The sequence below is a fragment of the Sinocyclocheilus anshuiensis genome, unplaced genomic scaffold (assembly GCF_001515605.1).
Source record: "Sinocyclocheilus anshuiensis isolate Anshui unplaced genomic scaffold, SAMN03320099.WGS_v1.1 scaffold869, whole genome shotgun sequence".
In the NCBI taxonomy this organism is placed as follows: Eukaryota; Metazoa; Chordata; class Actinopteri; order Cypriniformes; family Cyprinidae; genus Sinocyclocheilus; species Sinocyclocheilus anshuiensis.
Window position 1 is genome coordinate 1246345 of NW_015558630.1, and position 23870 is coordinate 1270214.

Consider the following 23870-nt stretch of genomic DNA (forward strand, 5'->3'; position numbering starts at 1 on the left):
AGCAGTGATGAAGATTTTCAACAGCAATCACAAATTTTATCACAGAGATTCAGAAAACGATCATATCGAGAAGAGTGGATTCAGTCTGCAGCGAGTCGTTTTAAAGATGTGTCACAACAAGAGAGTCTCGTTAAAAAACATAAAAAATTTGACCGTCGTGTTAATTGTTACATCCAATATTCGCCTGTGTCGAAGGACATTGATAATGTTTTATTGAAGCATTGGCATATGGTAGAGAGTGATCCCAACCTCAAGAAATGTTTTGACAAACCACCTCGTTTAGTGCACAAGAAAACACCTAATCTTCGAAATCTTTTGGTTAGAGCTGATTTGAAACCTGCTCCTAATTTTTTTAACAAAATACCATATGGGAATTACAGATGCGGTAACTGTCAACAGTGTAATTTCACATATAAGACGTCGACCTTTACACATCCGCACACGGCAAAAATTAAAAAAATTCGAGGCACTATTTCATGTAAGACGGCTAATGTCATTTACCTGTTGCGTTGCCCTTGTGGTTTATGTTATATTGGTAAGACTAGCAGACCTCTAAAAACTCGCATCTCTGAACATCGATGTGCAATTAGACATCGCGATCCAAAAAGTCCGGTAGCACAGCACTTTGCAGATTCAAGACACTCAGTTTCCACTCTTCAGTACATAGGTATTGAAGTAGTGAAGTGTCCGCGTCGCGGAGGTGATATCAATAAATTGCTTTTACAGCGCGAAGCCTTTTGGATTTATATACTAGACACGATGTCCCCTAGAGGATTAAATGAGGACTTTGATATTCGTCCATTTCTTTAAACACAAGATATTTATTTACATATAATAAACGCTTGGTGGTTATTGATTTGTATTTATGTACCTAGGCAGGCATCAATTAATGTTATTAAACAATATATTGATAATTACATTCGTTTGCATAGCTTTATATGTTTTTGATTTATTTTTATTTCATATTTTGCTTTGCTGTTGCCGACTTTACATCCTTTGGTGTTGCCGACTTTACATCCAAAAACATTTTTCCACTTGTTTCTTAGTCGAGCACCCAGTTGAGATTGATGTGTGTGCTTTTGCCTGCTCTTCAATTAAATAAAATAATAAATTAAAATTACTTTTAAACAAAACTCTGTCCCCCTCAAGGGCATAGCTGAGCTAATGGTTCAGGAAGTTTGCAAAAGAATATTAGGTAAGGAAGGAAAGAGATGGGATGAGCAGAGATGGGATCTATTAATACCAGGCTGACAGAGCGGTTAAGAACTTCATCTCATAGCTCAGATGGCACGATTGCTCAACTGAGGAGGGATTTGACAAGAAGCTACGTGTCGATTAGAGATTATATTGCATGCTCCGGTGCAGAAAAAAGTGATGATGCGACCAAACAGTGACATTAAATACAATATTGTGGAAGGGTCTTACAGAGAGATCCTATCTCTGGACTCAACGTGAACCTGTGCAGGCGAGAGGATATTTATGAAGGCGAGGTGTTTTCATATCAATGACAGCTTAAAGAGCATTTCTCTTCTTAGCAAATGACAGAAAACTAGTGGAAACCGCAGACCGACACGTCTGTCTTTGCTAAAGAAGAGAACTGCAGTGGTGTGGTAGATAACAAATGTGGCCAACCTCTCTTGTACAGCCCACTGTCTCACAAAAGGTTAATTGAGTCTCCTTTGACTAATGAGTGGCAGGGCCTTTCTTGGGTTAACCATATGAAAGCATCTTTTAGAACTAACCATCCTCAAGTAAAACTGACCACGCAAGACCTATCTAAATGTGTGGAGGTGTCACGGCATAAGCACATGCCTCAGCGGATGTGAAGGAGAGCATTTTCAGATGTGTACGAGAACATATATTACACTAAATATAGGGGTGTCCCCAACTAAGGATTTTCATAGTCGAATCAGACTATTTCGAATCTTGCAGATAGTCGACTGATAGTCGAATCATATGTTTGGGGGCGGGGGCAAAATACGTTACCAAGAGTTAAGTCAGACATTCGACAGCCATAATTACTGGCGATTACACACAGGGAAAATGTTAACGGACGCCTCGCAGATACAAACGGGGTAAATAATGTTTTAGGTTTTGATTAAAAGATAGTTAACATTAAACGTCAGCGAAACCCTAAGAATTCACAACAATTTTTTACAATAGTGCTCTCATTATAACGTTATGTACAGTATATGACAGTAGTTATTAATGTTCTGCATTTCTGTTTTGAGCTGCGCACGCTGAAGTTGACCAGTAGAATGAAGCAGCAGGTTTTTAATCAATGGGATTTAACTCATCATTTATCTCATATAGAATACACTTCGTTATTTATACAACATAACGTTAATATTACTACTTATAGGCTATCTGCACAAAATGCCCCGAATGCACATGAACGTGTCTGCGTGGCTCTGAATGAACTCCTTTTGTGGACGCGTTCTTCACGCAACAACGTGCAGAAACACGGCAGCTAAACTCAAAAAATTCACTGCGTTTTATTATAATAGTGTTCTCATTATAATGTTATGTATATGACTGTCCCAGTCATAGTTATTAATATTCTGCATTGTTGTTTGTCCTGCTTGTGCTGCGCACTGAACAGATAATCACCGTAGTACTACAATGAAGCGCTTTACTGCAGCGCAACAACCAAATGCATCTTATACGAGATAAATAATATACAGGATATATATAAACTGGCTGAAATGTTTTGAAATCACTTGTATCCTACCTGATCGAAAAAAAGCCAGTCTTTCACTCTGCCTGTGTTAATTTGTGTCTTGTTAAAGATTTAAATCCTTGCCGCCAAGATGCTCCTCTGTCAGTCACAGATTATGGAAAGTGAAACTTAAATCTATAGGGGTGGTTGGATTTATTCACGCACATTAAAATATTTAGTATTATAAATAAAATATTATATTTCTTTTCAGATTCTTATTTACAGCATTATCTTAATAGGCTGTATAGTAACTTATTGGGAGAAAACCAGTAGTTCTATGTGAAATCAGACATTTGAGCATCCCCGTATAGCCAAAATGGCATGATCATAACACCTCTGCGAATATTCAAATGTGAGATTGGTAGTCGAATCAGGCTCCTCCTATTGAAGCATCGAATCGTCGACTATTCGGGGTCACCCCTACTAAATACAATCACCTACAAGAATTCACTCCATATTACACATTTTGAAATGTTTAAATTAAATTAATGTTAATTAATGGTGCTAGCAAAGATAAACATTACTATTAAAGCTGCATTCACACCATGTCGTAATTACGAGATGACAACACTTGACATTCCACCCGGAGCTGTCCACATCCTCGGACTCTGAGGTAGCGCCTAAATGAATCTGGCGGTGCTCTGGCAGTGCTCAGGTGGTACAGCGGTCAAATGGTCCATGTCGTAGCTCTCAGAACATTCCGAGCTTACAAGTTGTAATTACGAGTTCTGCAGGCACTTGAATGCTTTAGCGTTGATAGTGTTGCCATAGAAACGCATAATTCAGCTAGAGCATCACGTGTTGTCATCTCAGAATTATGATAATTACGACATGGAGTGGATGCATCTTAAATTACTGATAGTTATAGTGTTAAGGATTTCAACAAAGTTTGGCCTTTTCTGGCATGAATAACATCTCAAATTGTGTGTCTTGTTGCGCTATTACTTTTCTAAACGATCACAGTTATGATTTCATCTAGTGGACGATAAAACCAGCAAACAAATCCCAAAAACATACACTGCTAGAGGAATCCAGGTTATATTCAAGGAAAAGGACATCAAAAATACTTGAGTGTGTCTACATAATTTACATTTTCTTAAATTTAAAGACATGCTATTATTATTTATGTTGCAAATATTTCTGTACATACTACTATTTGTTAACAAACAGTGCCTAAGGCTCATGGTTGAGAGTCCTTGCTCAAATTGTGTGCGCGCTCTTTCCCCCCACTGTGGGCTCAAAACTAGGTAGTGTTGAGTAATTAGCTCCATTTTTCAACAGAACGTGATAATTACTTTTGATAAATATTTGCATAATTGCACTACTAAGTGCCTCGTCTTTTTTTCAGTCCCTCTACCCAACCCTCCCTTACACGGTGCTGGAGGTTAATGCTGTTCACAAGCGCACAACATTCCTCGAGGCTTCTAGAAAGGCATGCAATGCAAAAGAATAATCACTGTTCTTTTGTTTTGTGCAGAGAGATGTCATACATTAACTAGGTTACAATAAAAGCATTGTATCGCTATTACATGACAGGAAATTTATTACTAATTTTATATATATATATAAGTGGCTTTCTACTAGGCCGAGAGTGCATAAAGCAGAGGCCTGGCTCTATTAACTGGAAATCTCATGGAATAACATTTCAGTTGCTCAGGGGCTTAAAGAAGAGTGAATTAAAGCGATAGAGTAAAGGCAAGCTGAGAGGAAACCAAAACCAGTGTCTGTCTTCCTCCCCACACCTTTGTGAGATCAATAATTCCTTATCTAAATGGATCCAGAGCCGCCCGTAACAGCTTTTTGATTTTGGGTGAGACCATGCCAGGCCTCATAAATAAATATGAGGGATGGTGGGGGATTTCTGGGATGCTGTAGTTTACCTCACGGTGCAGGAGACTCTCGCTAAAAGCCCTGGCAGAGACTCAGTTTGAAGGGCACTGCCAAACAGTCATGGCACAGCACACTGGATATTACAGCCCAGTGGCGTACGGTAGACTTCTGTAATGAGGAGGCAGATTCCTTCTCTGGGTTTGGCTTTTTAAGTCTGATGTAAACTAATATATGTATATTCAGAAATTCTACGTTTATATGATTTTAAAGTTTAAGGCATATAAACAGCATTTACCTTGCAGTATTAACAGTAAACCAACACTAAGAATGATTAAAAATATACAATTATTTATACATTTGATAAATATATTAACTATTTATTAAACTCAAATTATATTATATATAACCAAAAAAATAAACAGAAAAATATTGAGTAGTTACAATAGTATGTTTCGATTCAAAATGATTATTTTTTTTAAATAAGGGTCCACAGACAAAACACTATGATAGCTTTCATGTTTGCTAGTGATCAGAGCCAGATGTCTGGGAGCCAATCATCTGGGTGAATATAGACATATGACTTGTTAAAGTCAAGACACATGATTTTTTTTTTATCTAAGAATGTATCCAGTGAAAGTGTTTCTAGTCTATTTGCATGTCCTCTAACTAAATAAATACATTAAAAACAAACAAAAAAGTCTATCCATTTTATTTTTTACATTTTCCAGATTTTACCTGCATCTTGGTGTTTCCAGTCACCATTCTGTATGCAATATCCCAAAATTCCCATCCAAATACAAGGATGAAAACCTGGCTACTAATAGAGTAACATTTCTGGTTTAATTTTGTCACGTCTTTTTATTTTCTCACCCAAATTTTCCTGAGAACACACTACTACACTTTTTTTCCTCAAAGAAATGTCCCTGCTAAAGCCCGATGAATGATGTTCATTAAAAACTCTTGCGTTGATCTGACACAGAGCATACAGAGACACATTATTCTTGCACAACATTAGGAGCACAAGCCTCACCTAATCTATATATCCACACACTCGCACACAGAAACGATAATGGAGTGAGCAAGAGACAAAAGGAGAAAGCCAGAAAATGGGGGGGACTTTTATTGTGACACAGAGGCAGACGGATTATTCTCCAGCCGCACTGAGCCCAACGAGCCGTGACGGGACCATCTCCAGTTCCCGACACACAAAACAGCAACGTCTCAAATGCTTCTTACCTCGCAGCACACACACGCACACACATAAAAAAAAAAACCTAAACCTCCGCAAGCCAGTCGCGACCTGGCTAGAATTACGTAACGTTGCAGCCAGTGCGGCTGTCATACAGCAGGGAGGAAACTAAACCTCCTCCGCAGGCCAGTCGCGACCTGGATAGAATTACGTAATGTTGCAGCCGGTGCGGCTGTCATACGGCAGGGAGGGATGGGGATTGTGAGAGAGAGAGAGAGAAAAATGGGAGGTGGGGAGGCAGTGAAGCAAGAAGTCAGACTGATCTATTAGAGCTAATAATTACAATAATAAAACTGTAAAGATGCAGTCATCACCCTAGAGGCGTCGGGTACAATCGTAGCCCTCTCAAGGTCAGACGAGGGAGGGCCACTCTTTAACGGTTACCTGCTCAGACTCCGGGTGAGTGATTACAGGTTTGAAATGTCCTTCTTGTTCAAGGTCATTCCGCCAGAACTGGGAAGTTTTGTGACCTTGACCATACCTGAAATACTAAAATGCAATGGGATTTGCCATTGCCACAATATGAGAATGCATTAAAAATATTTTCTGAAGAAGAAAAAAACTGCTAGATTATTGCTTAAAGGGATAGTTCACTCAAAAATGAAAATTAGCTAAAAATGCACTCAAAGGTGAGTACATTTCAGGTGAACTATCCCCCCCTATATGGCTCGAGTACCTTCTTCAACATAAGATTTTTTCGCCCATTTTACATAGACAAATAAAGGTTCTTTATTGGAATCAACGGTTCCATGAAGAACCTTTAACATCCATGGAATCTTTCCATTGCACAGAATGTTTATATTGGAAAAAGTTATTTAGATTATTAAAATTATAATTTTAAGAGTGTATCATCCTTTGGGAAAAATCATAAGTTTGATTTTAAGGCTGCATCATTTGAATGGCCTTGTTCCTGTGTAAAGTCAGAAAACAGCCCGATATGCACACAAAACATTGGGACACAAGCTGATAGATGATTTGAACAGGTCATCTTCAGAACAGAACAATTATCTCCACCAAAATTGAAATGCCTGTCAAAACATTTCTGAGATGGAGCACTTGCAGGATGACTGCTCTGACGAGAGGCACAAAAGTGCTGACAGAAGAGGATGAGGGAGACTACAGCCTCTCTCATGTGACATTAACCCTGCCGACCCACAGTGTCCTAGACAATTATTGAATAACAGCTCCTCTCTATCACAAGGAGCAGCCTGCAATAATAACTTGAGAATATGTGATTTACATCATTAAAAGACAACATAAAATCAATATTTGTCCATTTGATGCTTTCTCAGACAGACAGAAAAACAAACCTCTTTTCCCAGGTCTTCTCGTATGACCTGCCTGATCTCCTCCATACTGCTCTGAGGTGCTCTGCTGTGCAGGACCTTCAGCGTGCTGGTGTACTCCTCAGGCAGGAGGTAGTCTAGGGCTCCCAGGTGCTGCCCTACTTTAATGAAGGTGCCTCTGTTCGAACAACACAAGTCCCGGAGCCTCTCTGCTGAACGCCTGTGAATCTGAAGAAAGAGAAACAAATGAAACAAATTCAATTATGAACTAGACCAATGAATTTACTGAGTGCTAATTAAAATAATGTATAATAGCTCTCATAATTCTTATTAATACACTACCGCTTAAAATTTTTGAATTTTGGAGAGTACGATTTTTTTATAATGTTACAAATAATTTCTATTTTTTAAAAAATGCTGTGCTTTTGAACTTTCTCTACATCAAAGAATCCTGAAAATGTGTATCAAAGTCTCCACAAAAATATTAAGTAGCACAACTGTTTTACACATCAGTAAAAAATAAAAGATGACCACCAAATCAGCATATTAGAATGATTTCTAAAAGATCATGTGAAATTTTGCATTATCACAGGAATAAATTACATTTTAAAATACACAAAGTTACATACAACATAAAATATTACTGTTAGATCAAAATTTTAAAATAAAATAAATGTAGCCATGGTGAGTATAAGAGATTCAATGACATTAAAAAAATGTTTGTTTGTTTTTTGAATGTTTATTAATGTTAAGCACTTGATCATTATTTTCTTACATAAATGCATAAATGTACAGTGGCTGTACGTAGTGCTGGGCGGTATGACCAAAAATGTACATCACGGTATTTGTCAAAATTATACCGGTTTCACGGTACATGACGGTATTTTTTTTTTCATGCATGACCGGGTGTTAACCATATTTTCTACTGATTGAGAGAGGAAATACTGCAGTAAATTGACTTAGAATGCCCTATTTTACTGTCATGATGAGTGAATATTGTCAAAAAATACCACACTAAATAGTGACTAAACACGACCCCTTTTAATATTTTATGCGCATTTTGAAGTATCGCATCAGAATTGAGTGATGGGAACGCTGAATTTCGAATAAAAATGCCTTAATTCGCAAAAAAAATTTTACGCTCGCTTGAGGTGGTTTTGGACTTGTGCGAAAAAGGGTTAATGCGAATAATGGAAGATGGAAATGCATTTTGCGAATAAATTCCTCCAAGCGCATCAAAAAAAGTCATGTGACTTTGCGCTATGGGACGGCAAATCCTGACTAACCAGCGGACCGATCTTGTTCCACAGCATCTAGAATGTTGTTATATGGTCATTCAGAAATGCCTGAGCAAAGTCTGTCATCAAAGTATTTCTGTATAATTGCCTCCCAGAACTTTTAAACGACTGCGTTCCCAAACAGCAGCATCCACCTCCCAAAAAGTTTTATGCGATATTTCAGTTTTGCGCAAAAGTTAAATTTGCAACTTTGGATGGAAGCCCGGCTAGTGTCAGTCGCCAGTTGGCGGGTAAAACGTTTACGAAATATAACAATACAATGTAGTGGGAACAACAGCCCGTTTTTAAAGAGATTCGCTGTTTCTGAAGTAAGCGAATAAAAGAATCTATTTCGAAGACAAGATCATCGTGATTGGTTAGCTGTTCTGTCATTAGCGACAAGAGCGAATCAAATAATAGGATACAAATGGGCTGATAAGGTCAGAGCAGTGTGATAGTCTGCTTGTCAATAGACTCGTTTTTACTAACTTTTACCTGAGACGATATTGCTGCTTCATTTCGGAAGATTAACTTTTCCCTTCTTTATTCTTCATAACCCGAGAATGTGCTGACACATACCTGGGGTTACGCCGCCTAAACAGTGCAGTGAAGTATAGTTTGAAAGGCTGCTCGTTCGGCTGTACACATACGCTGAGCTGCTTCAGACAGCTCACCAGTAGCGCTTCAACGGACGAAAACACACAATGTCAAAATACGCGGTTTTGGAGAGTAACCTCGTAAACGTAGTTTTAAATGAGTTATAAAGTCTTAAATTACCGTAAAAAGAGTTTGGAGAAGATATGTGTCAGATCCGCGTCATCAGCTTTAAGAACATCGGATGGACTGTATTTGTGTCATTTTGTTGGGTTAATGCTTCAGCTACAGATGATGTGTTGCGCAATTTTTAATTGGGTTTCTTTCTTTAGTAATGGCATTCATTCTCGCTACATAAGATACCTGTCTGTTATGTAGTGCCCTGCATATATTATTTATTTTATTTAAAAAAAAAATAAAAAAAAATTATTTACTAATTTTATTTTTTGCTAGTGTTATCCAAAAAGCCACTGCAAGAAAATCTAGAAAAGACAATAAACATTGTTATTAATTAGCATATTAATTTGCTATGAATTAGAAAGGACAACATTTAAAAAAAAAAGCCAACATAAAAGAAGCACATTTTGATAAGTTGTCTGCATCATTGCTACCAGTAAAAAAAATTAAAATAAAACACACACACAAACACACACACACACACACACACACACACACAGACAGCCAGACAGCCAGATAGACAGATAGACAGATAGATAGATAGATAACAAAAGACAGTCTTTTGTGCTCCAAATGGGGCCACATATGAGGCTGGTCGTCCGATTCGAATCATCCCTCAAAAGACAAAGTCCACATGCACCTAATTATACTGGGTGGGGAGTCTATATGTGTGTGTGCAGGGATTAAACTGGGCCGCAATGATCCAGAACTGCATTCAGCATCTCGACTAAACACACATTTTGTCTTTAATATTAATATTTTTTATAGAAGAACAGACTGACGTATCTCAAAGTTCTGATTTTACAAACAGTTAGGAAATAATTGACATTGTGTCTGATTGCGTTATCTGTTGCAATGTGCACAGGCCTTTTAATTTTATTTTGGGGGAAATTAATTTTACTATTAATTTTAGTTTGGGGGAAACATACACACATTTTTATTTATTTTTATACTAAATAGATATATATTGTTACTGAACAGAAATATTATCAGGAAAATTATGAACTATTTATTAAGTTATCTTTTTTGCCCTATTATATAGATGTAAAAGAGTGAAACTTTTACAAATTATTATTATTATTATTATTTTAACTTTGACAGCCCTAAAAAAATAAAAAATAAAAAAATTGGCCCTTTTGGGGTACAAGGACCCCAATTTTGAAACCCCCCACTCTTATTAAATTAAATGCAACCAAATACCAAATTTAATTTTGCTTACCTTATAAAAAGTTTTTTACAGTCAGTTACAGGACAGCCAAAATCAAAATCATTCCACTAGACCAGGGCTGGGTAACTTCGGCCCTGGAGGGCCACTGTCCTGCAGAGTTTAGCTCCAACCGTAAATCAAGTACAGTGGCCCTCCAAAACCAAAGTTGCCTAGCCCTGCACTAGACCAAAAATTACCATATAATTTATCTGTATAAGTGCACATTTTCAAGTTCAGTTTTAATTAATTGTTTGTTTTTATGTAATTTTATGTTTGTTAGTACGGTGACAAAATGGTTCCGACAGTGATAATTATGCATTTTGTGGATGGAGGAGAGGGTCATGTCATAGTATATGTTGCCTAGGCACCACAATCACCATAAATTTTAGGGTTCCTCAGTGTTTGTTTTTTTCTTGAGTGTTTCCTCAGGCAACACCACCTCAGGTCCAAAAGACTTATTTGGATGAAGGCAATATTTCTGACAGGATGTGGAGGGAAGAGTAAACACACTTCTGTCAGGCAGGATTTGCTGTTAATCCTCACATGCAGTGGATGGGAGATTTGAAGGCTGTCCTATGGGCATTTTCTGTAGCACTGTTCGAACTCGGCATCGCTGCCACCGATGGCAGCCCGGGTCAACCGGCTTTTTGCGGCACACACAAAACCCCATTTTCCATGCCCGGAGAAGCCAATAGGATGTGACTGCTCGGAGATAATTACGAGGGTGATGAGAAGACACTTTATTTCAGCGAATACAAAACATGTGGTTCTCGCCTTCCCAGCCCAGAGCCCAAACAGGCTTTTGATGGTGAGGATGTGTTGAGGAGAAAGGCAGGGCTAATAAGAGACGAAGGAGGCAGTAATAACAGTCATGATCTCCGCCTGCTCCTCTTCAACGCCTACTATACTGGATCTGTGGAACCAATACAGCAAAGTGGAGGGACGGCGGCATGGGAAAAAGGATAAGAAGAGGAGGTCTACCCTTTTTTATTCTTTGCTGGCTAATCCCCCAGGGAAAGAAATCTGTGCCACCTGCCATCTTACAGTCCTGGCACTGGTAGATGCTATTGGCAGGCAGTCAGACTTCCTCCATTTCTCTCACTATTCCAACTCCTCATTTCTCCCAGCCACCCGCAGCTACGGCAATCACATGGCCAGTCCACTAGGGGCAACCTGGAGGAACGTGTTGGCTTTTTACAGGGTGTGAAAGGGAAGCCGCTCTGGGATTGATTTGCAGCTGCACTCATGCAACGAGCCTCTGTGGTGTGCAGCTGGTCGATCCATAGCTTTTAAAGAAAAAAATATATTATTAGGATCCTTAAACATCTTGTTTTAGGCCTTCATCCTGAATTTCTGCCCACCTAAGTGCATTTTTATACACTAACATCCAAAGCAGCACAGAAAAGGAAATTCAGGCAGAAAGGGACCTGTTTCTCCAGAATTTTTTTTTTTTAAAAAGGGCAGCATTTACTGCAGCAATTTACCGCGAGCCAGCGGAGAGCGAAATAACACAAGAGCACTTGTCGTATCTGATGAGGCGTCAATCATGTCTTCCATCAAGGCAATGCTGAAGAGTCTTTTGTCACAGGAGCTGTTCAGCAAACACAAGTGTGACAGCCAATCAAGTCCTCACCACAGCACGGGGAGGAACAGGAGAAGCCCTCCACATGTTCAGAGTGTAGTAAGACAGGCAAACTCAGCAGAAAGCGCTGATTTTACGTGGGCAGGGGAGAGAGAGAGCTAAATATAGATGAAAAGATCACACACGGAAGGATGGACACACAAAGCTTCAGCTATAAGCTCTGCCCAACTAAAGGCACCTCACCAAAATGACTCCTGGAATATTCTGGGGGTACAAAATGTTCCCTGATGGAATTGCTGGTTATATCATTCAGCAAAGAGATTTCAACCTTTACGACTGCAGAAATGAGCATAAACAAGGAGAAAGTGTAAGTTACAAGAGGTAATAGATGTAACACTACAACTTAAATCAAACCTATTAAACACATTCCTAGCTCTTAAAGACAACTTAGAGATCATTAATCAGCAGCTATTTGGCTAGTTTTAGATAAACATTTTGTGATTTAGTTTACATTATTTTTTGTTTAAATTTCTATACAAAATATCCCTAAAATGATGTAAACAAAATGGAGATTAAAGTTTAAATAAAATGATTAAATCAATATTAATTAAAAATATTATTTATTGTATGTGACCCTGGACCACAAAACCTTAAGTGTCAATTTTTCGACCACAAAAAAGTCTTAAGATTTATACATCTACATACAGTCTGTGTACAGTCTATCACCGCTGCTCTGTGGAGGCAATGAAGCTCTGCGCAATTAATACCCAAGTAAAGCAATTCCCACTACCTCCCCATCACCTCCTGTTCTCTTCCTCCTCCCCAAAAGCCCTCCCTCTCTCTCTTCCCACAACCCTTTCATCCGTGGACAGAGCGGCACAAAGCCGGAGCTCTGACAACTCTCGTCATTACCACAGACATTAATGACATATTTCAGCAGCAGGCAGAAGCCATTAGATGGCCTTTGAAAAATGCTTTGTAGGACCATCATCAGAGCATGTTATTGCCAGGGGACTAATGGGGAGGCAGCAGAGGTTCCTCTTATGCTGTCCCTTCTCTCACTGTGCACAAACCACCAAAGAATAATGATCAGTCTTACATCAAAGGAAACATGAATTTGCAATACTGTCACAAACTTGACATGCTAAGATGAACTGCTAACCTCAGGGCATCAATACAGCAAAAGTGCCAGGTCAAATCATTGTTCGGCATCAAGAATGAATAAGTAAATACATATTTAAAAATCAATAGTTTATCACACAATTTAAAATACCAAAATTGTAATTAAATTTTATGGTACAAAGTTGATTGCCCAGCATTAATAAACGCATATACAAATAAACAAATACATGCATAAATAAATGAAGAAACTAATAAATAAAATATAAATAAAATAACACATAGAAACTAAAATGCATAAATAAATAAAAATAAATAAATAAACAAATTAATCCATGCATGTCAAACAACAACAACAACACACTACAAACAATCTAAAGGCTATTAGTGTAAAACAAACACTGGCATAAATATTCCAGACACTCTAATTATAGACAGAACAATGTTTCTTGGTCTCAGGGTCTATAAAATTCTCTTTATGTACACTCTGTCACTGAACTGAAATTATACATCCATTTCTTTATTATTGAACGTATAGAGTAAATGTGGCACAAGAAAGTAGAAATAATTGTATTTATTCAAAGGTAAAAAAAACAACAAACACTGATTTTTAAGCATTGTTACGCAGCAATTATGCTGAATAATATTAAATGGTTTTGGTTTAAAACAACCATTTTTGGCATTCAATTTTTTTTATTTGGTGATGTTAGTGACACCTAAAAAAAATTCACCTATAAAATTTTACACATAAGGCTAAATTCAAATCAATATAGGAGATTGTGGAAATAGGAATTTAATTTATGCTCTTTAAGACAAAATTGTGCAGCTTTACCTTAAGAAGATATTTGAGTGCTAATAGCAAGTTTCCTTAGATAACTACTTGAAAGTGAATAAAAACATCCCGTGTCATGTAATAATATCACCTCACAGAATGCAGACTGGTATGGTGTTACAGCTTGCTGAACCACTCATTTTAAGTTAGAGTGTCTCATTGACTTTCTCCTCATATAACAAACATGTTTTGGGGGTAAAAGTGCAAATCAATGATCTCTAAAATGCTGGAGTCATGTATTACAGCCCTATTGATCAAGTAACCAAAGAATCGCACCTCCAGACAGCTTTAAACCTGAAGACCACAAAACCAGGCTTCATAAAGGCAGAACTGATAATAATAATGGTGTGTCCACTCATTTCTCTCTCTTATTAGTTTAATAAAGTGATTTCATGTATATGAAAGGTCTACACCAAGGAAAGCCACACAAAGATGGCACGCTCTTCTGTGATCACTTTCGTTTTAGGTGAAAAGATGCTCTGTTCACTTCCATCATTACACAGTAGTGTAAGTCACACACATTAGCCAGTCATGCATTTTGTAAGCAAAGTGGACTGACATGCGTTCATAGAAATTGCATCTACTATTGCCAGGCAATTATTGCTTTACATTGTGACTTCATGAATAACTCGGAGGGAGCGGGCAATTTAGCCGCTGTCCAATCTCAGAAAACTCCCAGCAGTCAATAAATGCACACTAGACCATTAAAAAGCCCCCTCTTATTCATCTTTCCCCCCACCTCCGCGAGCAGCACCTACTACCGCCCTTCTCAGTTTGAAATTGCCTGGCCAGATGGAGGGCTGTGGGGTCTGTTTGGCTAGCTCCTGGCGCTAGCAACAAATTAACATACAGTAATGAATTGCCCGAGTAGAACAGAGATGCACTTAGCCCTTTAGTGGTGATGCCATCGAACAAATGGAAGTGTATCTCATTCGTGACAGACCTAAAACAAACGAAACCTTCATGGATTACGTTGCCTTTACGATTTACACATCTGCTTCACACAATGTGCTGTTAAACACGAGATTATGTGTTCATCGCCTCCGTTCAGTCTCATTGCAAGTGCTAGAAATATTGGCAGGGATTATTCAATAGCCTCTTAACTTTGGTAGGAGCATGTCTTCCTGTCTTCCATACCTAAATTTACAGCCATGCTGTGAAGCCCCTTTACAACTTCTGAAAGGAGTCTCTTTCTGCCTGGTAGGTTTTCAATAGATTCAGATGAGCTTGCTATTATTGCAGACAAGCAACAATGATTCTTTAGTCATGAGGTTAACTGCCCTGTTTGCCCAAATCCACCAGAAGAAATACTAGCCCTGATTAAAAGGATAAGATGTGGTCAAAGGGCAACATCTGAAATAAATTCAAAGCACCTGGAGTGCTTGCAGATGGTTTCGTTTATTAAGCTGGTGATATGCATATAAACTTTAACCGTATTTTACCATATAAACATAATGGTAAAATAAACACATGCACATGCATATAAACATTACCATATTTTATGTCCAAAATATATAATAGTTTGAGTGAAAACAGATTTCAGATACTGAATCTTGGGTTGCAATACTTTCAAATGGCATACTGGTCAAGATAAATGAATAGTTTGACAGGAAAGAAATGTCTAATTCTGGACTGAAAAGATTGTAGAGTGAACAGAGTACAATGAAAAATACTGCAGTACATTTTTTGATGAACAAATTAAAATTAGTACATAGGGCTGGGCGGTATGATGGTATGTTACTGCGAAATAAAGCGTCTATCGTTAGAGATTTTCTTATATCATGTATTCCGCAGTATGCAAATATATCTGCGTAACACAGTACTGCTTAAACGTTATGCACCTTTTGAGTGATAAGGAAACATGCATGAATGAGAAAATAAAGAGTGGGACGCACTTGGTAGAGTTATTAAGTGCAATAAGCAGTGAAAAAGAACTCAATGCAGTGCTCGCACTGACTGACACACAGCCGAAGTGTTTCTGTAATATTTCTTACTACATGTTAAATAAACCTAGCCTACTGTAGCTGAATAAATTAAAAGTTTATTTCATATTTATTTGTTCTGTTGTGCTTGTAATTTGCTTCTTTTTCTTAATTTTAATAACAAAAATAAAATAAAAATAGCTATATCGAGGTACATATTGTTATCGTGAAATAAAATTTCTCATACCTTTAAATAAGATTTTTGTCATATCTCCCACCCTATTAGTACATTATAATTATTATACATGTTATATTAATACAAGACAGTCATGTGCATTATGACTTCTTCCATGACTTTGACTTTTTTTCACCAAAAAAATAAATAAAAATCTCATATAAAAGTGTCTTAAAAATCAGGATTTGTTCTCTTTATGCAAGTAAAGAAATTATTTATTATTTACTACTTTTGATTTTGGGGGTGAGATGTGATATTATGAACCCTTAAACAATCTTTAATGTATAAAATCAATATAAATTATATTTTCTGGAATTTTCTTACAAAGGTTCACATTCTTTGGGTAAAGTTTTGATAATCAAATGCATGCAACCTAAAACAGACATCATAACCTGACAGCAGCTGAGAAATGTTCACAGCTACCACATGCTATCACAGCCCTCAAGAATAACATGCCATTAGCAGCAGCTGCATTGCATTCAATTAATAAAAGCAGACATCCCAGATTACATCTGCAGCAATAGGGGTTGAATTATGGAATCCAACACTTCATTACTGAATGCTCTGTGAGCCAAATCAATATGCTTTCTGTCATATTAGCTTCCTTTTCCCTTCCTATTCAGGATGTGAAAATTAATGCTGAAGTGTTTGTTTGTTTATTTATTTATTTATTTAAGGTGATCAGACCCAATTAAACATTTAACAGTGCTACTCTTCTTTTTCACTTTCTGTCTCCCCACCACCCCATCATCCACAGATAATGTGGGAAGTCTGAAGTCTACATATAAAGCAGCTGAAGCTGGGAGGTCAGTGAAGTGTACATTACTAATACAGTGATGCAATAAGTGATTTGAAAATCAGGAGACATGCCATAATCAGTGTGAAATACTGATAATTTTTGCCCATGTTCGGCTTGTCAGAGGCCCTTCACTTTGATTGCATTCGTTTGTGACACAACGGATGAGCAGGGCCAACTATTGCTTTAAAAAAGGGTGATAAGGCAATCGCGGAAATGTAAGCGTTAAAACATCAGTTATGTTGCTAATGCAAAAGCTAAAAAATCTGAACTAATTTGACTCTTAAATGCATAATTCTATCCATTAACCAATTGAATTGCAAAAAGTAATGAATGCAAAAGCAATGACAAAAGTTTCCTTAAAAATGCCTGGTCTGCCATGTGTCAAACAAACAAATAGTACCACAAACTAATGCTATTGGTTGAGTCTAAAATGCAAAAACAAACAGAGTTTTTGAATAACAGGCAATTTCACTTATTAACCTCTTTAAAAGAGCAAAAAGCTATGACTATGAAACAAAACCACAATATCCATGCACACATACCAGGTAATCATTTTCATAGTTTTCACTCTTTTTGAGTGCTGGAGCTGTAAAACTCCTCTGAAAACTCAATTTGGAGCGGTGTCTATTTATTACTAGCTTTGCTCTGATAAGAATGCAATTTGCATTTTAGAATATGAGAGAGACGATTATCAGAAGTGAGAACTCAATAGAAGAATTGAGACAGAGGCTAAAGCATGCTAATGTGCTGGCTGCAAATTCATTACTGCAGCCATTTCGTGCACTGGTGGAGCCCAAGCAGTGTCTGATTTACTGTTCTCCTCGGAGAGGTGGCACACCATTTCGTACCTCCTCAAATCTTCACTGCTCAGAGGAGACCTGAGATGCCATCTTTTTTCACCAATGCTAGATATCATTCAAAATCAGAACTGCAAATAAACCCATCTTTAAGCAAGTTGATGTTTGTGTGATTAGAGAAACCACTCACCACTCACTGTGTTCATGAAATTTTCATTTGTAATTTGAATTATAAACAGTTCCAGTATCTTTTCCAGCATATACGTCAATGACCAATAAACAGAGTACACCCAATTGTGGAAGAAGAAATCAGATTTCAGTCAAAAACATAAAACAAAAAAACAAAACAAAACAAAGACCAAATCAAAAACAAAACAAAATAAAACAAAACATGAAAAACTAAACTAAAACTAAAGCAAACAAAATCAAAAACAAGCAAACACAAACTAAAAAACAAAAACACACCAAACAAAGCAAAAACAACACACAAAACTAAAATAAACGAAACAAAACAAAAACAAAATCTTTTGAAATTGTGTAGGTCTTATTGTACTATACCAAATATATTAACAGTATATGTGCAATTGGCTACCAACTCCAGAGATTGGTTTAAAAAAATATTAAAGTATTAAAACTATCAAAAAACAGAAACGATTAAAAATAAATAAATAAATAAACAAACAAACAGCCACACTATGAGGGACTATATCTAATTCTAAAAAATGTTTTTGAGTAAACAGTGGTCTATTTTAGCGGTCAGCCTTAGGCTATAATCATCCGTACATTCAATAGAGGTGCCAAGGTTGCCAAATATGACATCCAAGCTGGAATACAATTTCTTTACTTTTCCTTTTTTCTTGATAATGCCGGTCTGTGCTAATTAGCAGCATGTCTTTCTCATTTAAAACACAAGGCACTCCAGATATGCAGACAGCAATCACAAACTTACACGAGCACAAAAAATAGTAAACGAGTCTTAAAATATCGTTATGACAAATATCACAGTCATATGTCAAACACATTCAAGTATATCTAAAAGCAGAAGTGATTAAAGACAGCTATTATAAGGTTCTAGGCTAGATTCCCACAAGCGGCGATCCATGAACTATCACCATTGGGCCCTTGAGCAAGCCACTTAACCCAAGGTTACTCCAGGAGGACCCTTTAATAAACATAGTATATACTAGACAAAAGTATCTGCTAAACAACGACTTATTAGAGAATTCTAGCGCCCAGCAATGTGGACAAAACATTTACACACTACTAAACTACATCTTGGATCATATGATCTTTTTCCACGTGACTGTATATAAATTGTGAGCTGCCAATACGTGCAATCATAACATTTATACAAAATGAAACTCAATACTATAGTACATGGGAGGTTTTCAAGGTTCAGGCATCTCACTTTGGTAGTGTTTCAAAGGGTGAGAATCTGTTAATAAGCATCAACAGAGTTCTCAAATAAAACTTTTCACTAATCATTACACCTTGTAACAATTACAATCCAAAATAAGAAAGGAAGACAAACTGTGAAATGCATTCACTTCCTTTCCGGACGGAACTACTTAGTAAGACTACTTTTAAAAGAAACAAGTATGTGTCATACTGTATACCAATAAAATCACAACATACCATAACAGTAATTCTCTAAAATAAATGTTTCATTTTCTAAACTGCTTCTCATTCAATTGCACACAACGCTGGAAGCTGAAACATTCAAACTCAGTATCAGTGATGCTTAGTAAACACACTTTTAATTGGAAATCTGAGTTAAGTTTGGTGCTGCTTAATATTTCTGTGGAAACTCTTTATTCAAAATGGAAATCTTTTGTAACATTATAAAAGTCTTTACTGTCATTTTGATCAATGCAACCTCGCTGAATAAAAGTATTCACTTCTTTCAAAATAGAAAACTACAAAAAAAAAAAAACTTACTGACCCCAAGCTTTTGAACAGTAGTGCAGGTTATAGGTCAATTTTTTATTTACAATTACATTTAAATTGTATTAAGGTTTAAAGTGTAGAGCAGAACATTGTTGTTTATACCATTTAAGGCTGAAATACACTACATGACTTTTGCCCAGATTTTTGCCCCAACTTACAGTCTGGAGAAGTTGACGCTACTTGTTCATACTTCGATTCCATCCCGTCAGAGGATTTCAAACATGTTTGATATTTTGAGCCAGTTTTAATACAAATTGTTTTCATTTGTCAAGCATCTCCTATCAACAAGGCGCACGTTTCTGTGTGAGCTTGTTGTGATTGGAAGGACTTTAAAGTATGGTAGTGTGTGATCGTCAGCTGTAGGGATGTAACGATTCACTCGATTCACGTATCGATTCGATTCATGATATATTTGTATTATGAACGCTGCTTTAATATGAATTATACAGAGACGAGATGAAAAGAAAAAATCATCTAAACTTTTCTAAAGACAGTCAGTTCCCCTCAGAGATACATTCATATTAAAGGGGTCATATAATGCTATTTTAAATATCATTATTTTGTGTATTTGGTGTAACAGAATATGTTGACATGCTTTAATGTTCAAAAAACACATTATTTTTCAAATATATTATTCTTTCAAAATGATTCTTCTTTCTCTAGATACTGATAAAAAGGGAACAGAAAATGAAACACACAAATGTTTTTAATGTTAAGAACCATACGAGAACTACACTGAATCATGCAAAAGCAAAGAGTTATTGCTTAAAGGTGCAAATGTGTAACAATTTTGAGAATCTGTTTACAGAAATGCAATGTAACATACAAAACTATGTTTTCAGTGGTGTATAAATACCTTACAAAATTCACCGTTATGTTTTAATTAACTTAGACTAAGCCATTTCTATCTACATACACTGCGGGGCCCCCTCCATGGTTAAGTCGCCATTTTGCGCCGCCACGTTTCTACAGTAGCCCTAAACGGACAAACTACTCTACAGAGCGCGTTTCGTCACTGTTGTTCTTTTTCGTTTCTCCCTCGTGTTTTTAGAGGCAGCTTGCATCGTCGCTACGTTGAATACGCACAAAGAAGAAGTAGTAGTAGTAGTAGTCGTCATGTGGTTTGTTAGAAGCAGAGGTCATTCGTAGAAGAAGTGTAAGAAATATTTACTCCAAAGAGAAAGGAAAACTTGAAATCGCATCATATGACCCCCCATAACTCCCACCCCCAAATGTATCAATGTGTAATATTGCAATGTGTAATATTTTTGAGAATCTGTTTACAGAAATGCAATGTAACATACAAAACTATGTTTTCAGTGGTGTATAAATACCTTACAAAATTCACCGTTATGTTTTAATTACCTTAGAATAAGCCATTTCTATCTATCGCACAAAGAAGAAGTAGTAGTAGTAGTAGTCGTCATGTGGTTTGTTAGAAGCAGAGGTCATTCGTAGAAGAAGTGTAAGAAATATTTGAACAAATGGAGGACCACTCATATTATTTTGCACAAGAGCCGACAGAGCATCAATCTTCGAAGAAGCGAAAATGATGTAACAATAATAATAATGAACGTAACAATAATATTCGCTATAACATCGGTTTACTAAATAATTAATTACATATAGTTTCTTAATTTATCTTTGTAAAGAAACCTCAACGCTTGACTGGCTACTCTCTGCTGTCTCAGATGACGACATCTTTGTCCTGTGTCGGCAACCTTAGTTTCGAACGTAACAATAATATTCGCTATAACATCGGTTTACTAAATAATTAATTACATATAGTTTCTTAATTTATCTTTGTAAAGAAACCTCAACGCTTGACTGGCTACTCTCTGCTGTCTCAGATGACGACATCTTTGTCCTGTCGGCAACCGTAGCTTCTCAAGGGGAGGGGCAGGGGGAGGGGCTAATCCGTTTATTATTAATTCGCAACATCACCGCTAGATGCCGCTAAAATCTACGCAATGCACCTTTAACATCTCAACCGATTTGAATCGTCACATATTTGTATCGATTTTCAACCAGCTCGTGGTGAATCGTTACATCCCTACTCAGCTGTTATGATGGCGAGTTTCTCTGTGACTGTTAACAACGTCAGCAAGTGTATGATGCCTAGCGTTTTAAAATCTGTTCAGATTTTTTTTTTGTTCAGGTTTTTACTACACTTTAAACAAAACAAAAAAAAAATCTCAAAAGCCACAAATTCTACCTAAAAATGCAGACTGTACAAAAACATTTATCTGTCCATGCTTCTGCTGGTCAGTGCAGATTGTATACTACCAAGAAACAGTAATGGACCTGTAAAAGACTTCTGCTTTTTCACATTACGAGAGACCGCCATTAATTAATGTAGAGTGAAGCTAAAAGCCAGTAACTACAATGAGTGCTTTCTCCCTCCATTGCAGCTAATTATCTGGCTTTATTCTAAAAGCTTTGAGATAATAAATTCCAAGAGTGTAGATGGATGTGCAGACCAGGCTTTTCTATCGTCCACAGTAACTGGCATACATATGCTACCACCACAATCCAAGGAGCGTCTAAGTCACACCTATAGTACATGTGATTTACAGTGGACCACTTATAGAACCCAACTGTCTAAATGCAAGGAGCAGATAAGGAACAGAGAGCGAGTGGGAACATAAGGCAATTTAGTTTTCAGCCATGTATAATTTTCATGCACCATGCTTCAGTAGTCTAGAGCCCATTTGTGCAGTGAAACATCCCCTGCCATGATGTTTGCAAGTTCCAGTGACTCCAAACCTGTCCAGAAGGGCCAGGTCACATGACAAAGCATCTAGACGTCCATTAGGGCTGCAATAAAATTGCCAAGCAGAACTATTGATGGTACGACATCCAAATTGTGATACAGATCTAAATGACCATGATATCATTATCCACCTAGAAAACTAAATTGCTATGCGGGCTTATCGTTACCTCTTAAGTTTCAAGTTTATTTGTCACTTGAGACATACAAGAATCCACTGGAATAAAATAACATCCCTTCAGGTCTATGGTGCAATTACAGAAAGGACATTTTATACACAAGAAAAAAAATCTTTAGGTTACATGCGACTTCTTGTCATGGTTTTGAACTTACGCAATGCTTCAAAACACTTCTGTGCCTTCCATAGAAGCCATTCATGTCAAAATGGGTGTTATTTTGTGTTTTTTGCATCACTTTTCCACAATTTGACGCTATTACCAATTTGTTTTGCTCTTAGCAATTTGGTACCAACTACATTAGGCAAAGAAGTACTGCTAAATTATGCTTAAAATGGCTAAACTGTAAACAAAACAAAACTCTGGCTCATTCTCAAACACAAACTGAAGTGTTATAACCCACCGTTGAAACTTAGCACTGCAGAAATTTTATCCATCCAATGTCCATAAATACAAGCTAGACCGGATTACCCACAAAACTTCTGGTTTGAAAAGCTCTTATCGCTAAAAGCTCAAAACACGATGGTGGTGATTTGACGTTGGTTTAATTGGTTGCTTTTTTCACAGAGTGGTAAATTATTGGTGATTCTATCAGGTGATCGGAAAATAACATCTGAGCCTAACGACTAAAATGTAGGAAGTCAGACAAGTTTAAACTCAACTATTCACCTTTGGCAGCAAAATTGTTATGCTACTGTAATTATTACTGTGCATGAGCAGTACTTGCATCACTCTAAACTGGCAGTTAAAGGTGAAGTGAGTAATTTCTGCGCTACTATCACCAAATGCAATTTCAAAAGTAATGTTTTCAAACCATCTGCCATTGACTCACAACACTGGTTGAGCCAATGTTAGAGTAATTGCAAATTATTATAATTAATATAAATTATTATAAATATTATAGTATCCAGAAACTACAGACTATACCTTAAAAATACTTGATTTTATAAACTAAATGGTTTAATAAACAGAAATGCATTTTGTTGCTAAACTAGCACATAATGTGTTTACCAACTGCATTTTTTAATACATCTGCATAAATACAACTACGCAGCGATTTATACAGATTGTCCACTTAGTTCTAATCAAAATAATGTTATAATGTAAAATGTCAAATGTAAAGCAGGACAGGCTGGTGTGTGACTGGATGCCTCTCCAAGACCCCCGGAGAGCAGCGCCAATGTTAATAACGACAACCAGCAACAAAGCCCATTACGAAAATGAGATCACCCTCTGTGTGGTGAGGACTCCCTGCCAAGAGCCCACACAACAGGCCCCAGGCAGAGTCACACATAAAAATGCCTGTCACCTCTTCCCCCCCCCCCCCCCCCCCCCCCCCCCCGCAGACGGAC

At 37.1% G+C, this 23870-nt stretch overlaps 1 protein-coding gene across 1 annotated transcript in view; it reads right to left on the bottom strand.

Annotated features, from left to right (window-relative positions):
- LOC107680795 (uncharacterized aarF domain-containing protein kinase 1-like) overlaps window positions 1-23870 on the bottom strand; it is a 124675-nt gene that overhangs the window by 80217 nt on the left and 20588 nt on the right. The window contains exon 4 of the mRNA XM_016476843.1: window positions 7109-7312. Coding sequence (XP_016332329.1) covers window positions 7109-7312 — 204 coding nt within the window. The remainder of the gene's footprint in view (window positions 1-7108; window positions 7313-23870) is intronic.